A 6667-nucleotide genomic window follows, 5' to 3' on the forward strand; every position below is an offset into this window, starting at 1 on the left:
TTATTCATACTTGTATCTTTGTCATATTGGCTAATATTTTCGTAATTAGAGAATCCAAAAATATTACCTATGATTGATACTTGCCTTTCTATGATAGGTTCACTACTACTTGGTGAAAATGGATGATTAGCGTGGTGGGCATTAGCATGATTCAATGAAATGTCATTGTCTTGTGTTGGCAATAGCGCAAATGGAACAAAACTTGTAGATTGATGCCTATATTCAACAGGTCCAATAAAAATTGATTCCACTTCTAAATACACTTCAACATTACTGATAGAGAGATAAATAGATGAAATTTCCAACATGATATCGATGCTACCATCATCCACAATAAATACATAGATATATTTAATCATTGATGATTTTACTATTGTTGGATATTGACAAATCAAATTTAGTTGTACTCACTCTCTATCAAATTCTAGAATGCAATACATTTTGTCTATCAATGTGTTGAATTTCGTTTTTTGCTTCAATTTAATTGCTTCAAAGGAGGACAATTATAACGCAAGCCATTTGATCCTTCAATGATGCTACCATTCCAATAACAAAAAATTGAAATTTCTCTTCCAATCATTACCAACTAGCATTGAAACAATAAAAAATAATTATTAGCTCAATATCATAAATAATAAAAATTTCGATAATACATAAAAATACCAAATGCAATTGCTTTAGATACAAAAGCAAACAATTCAAGTAGAAAAACCATCCACTTTACCAAGCTATTTAAGATGTAAGAAATTTAAAATCTACTTATTTTTAATTCAAACAATGCAATTAAAATTGTATTGCATATATCTCTGACCAGAGATTCCGCTGGTAGTTAGAAATTGTAAACAAAAATGTAAGCTAAAACTATGATTTTTTATTCACTTATGAAAGAAGTCCATAAACAGGCAATATTCTCATAATGCTCTTTGTAAGCTTTATGAAATATTAAACTCTAGTCTCAAACCCTTTATGGCTTGATCATGGAGAAAACTACATGGGCAAAGATGTCCTCAATTGTATGGTCTATCTTAGCTCAAGTTCAAATTCTGAGTTCATCAAAATATATGATACTCTAACCAAAAACAAAAAAAAAAAAAGAGAATGATGCAATAATGACAATTGGATTTCTTTTAGTCAAGAAAAAATTGATAATAAAAAGATTCTAAATTAAAATAACCCAATAAATTATGGTCTATACATGTAAAAACAAAGCCTACTAGTATGAATTTTACTAATTTTGCTTGCCTAATTAACTTGGAGGTTATATTATAATTCAATGCCAAAACTACAAGGCTTAGAATTCTTACAAAATCAAAAAAAAAATTTGAGATCAGGAACAATATTGCCAAATATAATTTCCTTTACAAACCTCTGTGGTCTAAAATTTTATAAAGAAAATTGTTTTTAATAAAAAAAAGTAAAATGTAGGGAGAAAATAATATTTAGGGTTTACGAGAGATTATAATTTAGTAAAAGAAACCTTACATGTATAATGTTTCAATTTAAAAAACATATACATTTTGTTTAAACTATTATTTATAAAATAGGATATGGAATTGATATGTCATTAACATGACATAAATACCTTTCTTAAAGAAATAAGTTTAAAATTTCTCTTATTAAAAAATAAATATTTTAAAAACCCTACATGTTGGAAAAACCTCGGATCTTTGGATAAATATGATCAAAAGGAAAAGAGAGGAAGGGAACACCCATAGAAGATAAACTAGGCATTATCTACAAAGGATGCACATGCAGTAACACTTTTTTTTTCTAGTAGTAATTAAAAAGATATTAATTATAGATTTGATTCCATAATTATCTTAAGAGAGATCTTGGAAAAACTCACTAATACTTTTGAACAATTTAAAAAGTTTTGCCACTACAAATTAAAGGATCTTGAAAGGGGAAATTATATATATATTAGTTCCTTTCCCACCATGTAGCACAACTGTTAGGAAAAACAAAGTGAAAATTAAAAATTTAACAAATGTGATATAATACCATAAATGTTATTTTCTAGATTTTTTAAAGACAGACAAAAAAGATAATGACGATATTATCACCAATAACAGATAAATAAGAGTTCACACACACATACTCCTAGATTACAATTATAAATACATGACAAATTGACAAGATAGTGAAGTTTGAGGTTTTACCTTGCATGTTCTTTTAAGCTTTCCCAACCATTAAACCAAAAAGCTAAAGACTATTGTTATACTGCGAGGTAGTGGCATTTTCTCACCCTTATAGATGTTATAGATATAATAAAAACAGCTTATTCAAGTGAAAGTACTGCCTCATAGAGAGGAGAAGTATCACTTTCCGTCTTTACGTATGCAATGCATCCTTCCCATGCTGCATAATGCTGAGAAGTAGCCCCTTCTAAGCATTTGGCAATTGCCCCCCAGTCAACCCTTTCAAAGTAGCCAGCTGCGTGGATCTCAGCATACGCCTGCACACATGCATTGCATTACTCTTTCTTTGTCAATGAGAATGAGAAGTAGATAGCATCTTGAAAAAATGCATAGTAATATTTAAATTTAACAATTCGTGTATATATTTTTGTTTATTTCATATTTAATACATGTAAAATTTTATGCCAAACATCAAATAAATATTTTGATTTTTACCAAATGCATATATAATATTTGTTAAAATTTTAAATCATGTCTGTTGTGATTACGTGTGAGGAATGATCAACACTCTCATAGCATTCATTAAAAAATAATACTAATTAATTATATACTATCCTTTAATTTTGATAAAAAAAAATCTTCATTTTGGTATTTAAGAATAATTTCCTTAACTACCTTTATTCATTATAATTTTGACCTTTTTTTTTTATTAATCTTCTTTTCATTTTTTTTATTATTCTATTTTATTTGAAAAAAATAAATTGAAATTTTATTATTGAAAAAACTCTTAAAATATTATAATACGTTAATAATATTGAAAAAAGTTTTTTCTCCTAAAAATTTTTTAGATATTGCTATTCAGAATACCTTAAAATCTCATCTCTAGAGATATTTTCATTTATTTACTAATATTTCATAATAAAATTTTACACTAACATAATTTTTCATAAATAAATTTATCACTAATTCATATTAAGAAGCATTAAAACAAATAAATATAAAACATAACCAAATAATGGAACATACCCAAATTACCTTTGAACTCAAAGCCCAAAACCATTCAAATAATGAGATCTAGATCAATTGCCCAAAATAGATCCATACAGTTTGGACCTCTCTTGGGTCATGGGCTGGTCAATAAAACGGGTTGGGTTGGCAGCTGCCATGGTCTTCTTTTCTTCTTCCCAAAACTACGTACTTTTAATTAACCTACCAATTACAAAACCTAAAAAAATTTACCATCTCTTTCGTTTGTCCTTTTCATTTTCGATCACTAAACCTCAAATCTCTCATTTGCTTTGAAACATAAAGCCAATAACCACATATTTCCCAATTTTCGGCCAGCCTTTCCGCCCTCGTCGCTAATCGCCATCAGTCGATGCCATAAAGTCCTTCAAAATTTTCTCATGACTCTTTTTGTTATCCTCTTTCCCTTTCCCAACTTATATCTCTTAAAAACTTTCTGGATTCTTCTAGATTTTATTTGTAAATTACAGTTGTTAAGCTCGAAAAATCAGCCCCTATCACTCTAAATCGGTCCTCTTAGTATATCTTTCTATTGCCCAATACTTCTTCTTAACAAAACTAATGCCTTGAAACTTCCCTAGAATCGCCAAAATCAAGGTTCCATGGCCTTTTTCCCTCTTTTTTTTTTAGTTTTTTTTTTTATTTTTTCGTGCTGCTTCTCCCCTTCCAAGGGATGTGGATTTTTTTTTGGTGTTTTTTGGTTTTTGGACAGGTTTTGTAATGAAGTTTCGGGTGTGGGTGTTGTTTTGTTTAGCGTTTGCATTGTGGGTGAAAGGCGATCATGAGACTATCAAATGGTGGTGGAAAATGGAGAGCTATTGGGATTTAAAGGTACTGAATCCAATAGTGGGTTTCGGCTACAGGGGAGATAATGTTTTGGTTAGGCTGTTGAGGCTCACTGTGTTGAGGCTTTTAGTATATCTTTCTGTTGCCTAATACCTTTTTCTTAACAAACCTAATGCTCTGAAACTTCCCTATAATCGCCTAACCGAGGCTCCATGGCCTTTTTCCCTCATTTTTTTATCTTTTTGGTTTTTTTTTTATTGTTTTTTTGCGCTGCTTTTCCCCTTCCAGGGGATATGGATTTTTTCTTGTGTTTTTTTTTTTTTTTTTTTTGTTTATGGATGGGTTTTTCTGATAAAGGTAAGTTTTGGGTTTGAGTTTTATTTTATTTAATGTTTGCGTTATGGGTGAAGGGTGATCATGAAGCTGTCAAATGGTGGTGGAAAATAGAGAGCTATTGGGATTTGAAGGTATTAAATCCAGTAGTAGGTTTCGACTGCAGGGTAGATAATGTTTTGGTTAGGCTGTTGAGGCTCATTGTGGTGAGTTTTGGAAATATCGGCCGAATGATGGATTCAGGGGTGATTCGATTGAATTAGTTTTGGTGTATGTAAGATTATTTTTGCAAAGTTTATGGTGTCTAAAAAAAAAATCCCCTACTTCGATGATTTTGTCTTAATTTTATTGTGTAGGTGTTTTAGACCAATCCTTTAATTTCAGGGATTCAAATCCCATTACCAGCAGGTTTTGAGCTATCCATGGTGGCTATATCAGAATTGTAATGTTAGGGTGGCTGATAGGACTAGAAGGGATTGGTGCAGGGGCTCAATGGTGGGTAGATTGGGGCTAGGCCGATGAAAGCTCGTGGGTAAAGCACCCATTCTCATTGACTTCCCTTTTTCCTTTCTTTTTTTTTTTTTTAATTTTTTCAAATTAAAACATGAAACAAGTTTAGGCTTAAAACATGGAAATTAGACGTTGGGCTTTCAAGCCCAACTGATTTGGACCTTAAGATTTTAAGTCTTTTTGACTCATGCATATTGCAATGGACTTTGACCCAATATCTTAAACTCAATTTCGAACTTTACTAACTTGATCACATTTGAAGTTAATTTTGGAGTTCTTATTAACAATTCATAACTTAAAAATCAATATTAAATTGATCTAATGAAAATTTGAAAATAAATTCTAAAGTTAAATTAATTTAGAATATAAAATTAATGCAAACAAAAATTGATGTTTACAAAATTATCATTATTGTGATTAAAATTATCATATCTAATTTTATTAAAAGAATATATTTTAAAAATAGACGAAATTAAATCTAAATAAAAGTTAAAGATATATCAATGACTGTTATACAAAAAAAAAATTAATTATACATATAAATAGATAATTAATAAAGGATTGAAATTAATAGTACTACTATAAGTAATTATTATAATTATTATTAAGTTAAAAATTTTACCTGGTTGTCAAGGTCAATTCTCCTCCAAGGGTTGTCCCAAGCCAGCAGCCAGTCAGTGGCTCTTCCATCCTTATTTTTGCCGCGATAAACAACGGCTGCCTCTGAACCAGAAGCTGCCCCAGCAGTTTTGACATGCAAAAACCCACCCCACTGCCCATTTGCAATCACCCGTGGGTATGTCTGGTAAATGTGCCCAAACCAATCATGACTGGTAACAAAGGTCAATGGTTCACCGGTAGCATTGTAAACCAGGCAGAGTGTGGAGACTCCAGTGCCCCATTGACTTTTCAACGCCTTCACGTATCCCAAAGCCTTTTCGTACTTATCATCTCTTTCTTTCCATCGCCTAGCCACATCTGCTCTGATTTGGCGTGCCCTGTTCGCATACTCCGGGATTCCCATCACAACATTTTCGGTGACGGGCTCCCCAAACACGTCAGTTGCCAATGCCATAGTTGATTCTTGTGAGTGTTTTAGCAATTAAGAACCTCCTTTAGTTCCCAAACACACGTTTATAATACCTGATGGAGAGTACCGTCCTTTTCATGCATTAAGATATTGCCCAATTACAACATTAATGAATATAGCTATTTGAGTGTTCAAGCAAAAATTTAGGTTTGGAAAAATGATACCTACCTGTCCCTCCCTTGTCCTGATTAGCGAGGCAATTTTATTGTTTTTGTCCCACCACTAGGCGAATTTAGGTTTAGAAAAATGACACCTACCTACCCCTCCCCTCTCCCGATTCAAATTTATTGTCACCCAATCATGACCAGTAACAAAGGTCAATGGTTCACCGGTAGCATTGTAAACGAGGCAGAGTGTGGAGACTCCTGTGCCCCATTGACTTTTCAACGCCTTGACGTATTCCAAAGCTTTTTCGTACTTACCATCTCTTTCTTTCCATCGCCTAGCCACATCTGCTCTGATTTGGCGTGCCCTGTTCGCATACTCCGGGATTCCCATCACAACATTTTCGGTGACGGGCTCCCCAAACACGTCAGTTGCCAATGCCATAGTTGATTCTTGTGAGTGTTTTAGTAATTAAGAACCTCCTTTAGTTCCCAAACACACGCTTATATAATACCTGATGGAGAGTACTGTCCCTTTCATGCATTAAGATATTGCCCAATTACAACATTGATGAAAATAGCTATTTGAGTGTTCAAGCAACAATTTAGGTTTGGAAAAATGGTAACTGCCTACCCCTCCCTTGTCCTGATTAGCAAGTCAATTTTATTGTTTTTGTCCC

General features: G+C 32.2%; 1 protein-coding gene across 2 annotated transcripts; it reads right to left on the reverse strand.

The window, feature by feature from the left end:
- Positions 1-327: 327 nt before the first annotated feature.
- On the reverse strand, positions 328-5969 carry LOC111280114 (23 kDa jasmonate-induced protein-like). 2 transcript variants are annotated; one of them, XR_002688992.2, is made up of 3 exons: positions 5416-5969; positions 2160-2455; positions 328-586 (listed from the first exon to the last, which is right to left on the reverse strand). XR_002688992.2 is itself a non-coding variant. In XM_022867279.2 (2 exons), exons 1-2 carry the CDS (start codon positions 5866-5868, stop codon positions 2279-2281), a joined length of 630 nt encoding a protein of 209 aa, XP_022723014.1. In that variant the 5' UTR covers positions 5869-5969; the 3' UTR covers positions 2033-2278. The 2 variants fall into 2 exon arrangements, 1 of the variants encoding a protein (XP_022723014.1); XM_022867279.2 differs by lacking the exon at positions 328-586 and having other exon boundaries at positions 2033-2455.
- Between the last annotated feature and the right edge of the window lie 698 nt (positions 5970-6667).

This window comes from Durio zibethinus, chromosome 27 (genome assembly GCF_047325235.1).
Source record: "Durio zibethinus cultivar Kanyao isolate XHJ-2024 chromosome 27, ASM4732523v1, whole genome shotgun sequence".
Taxonomy (NCBI): domain Eukaryota; kingdom Viridiplantae; phylum Streptophyta; class Magnoliopsida; order Malvales; family Malvaceae; genus Durio; species Durio zibethinus.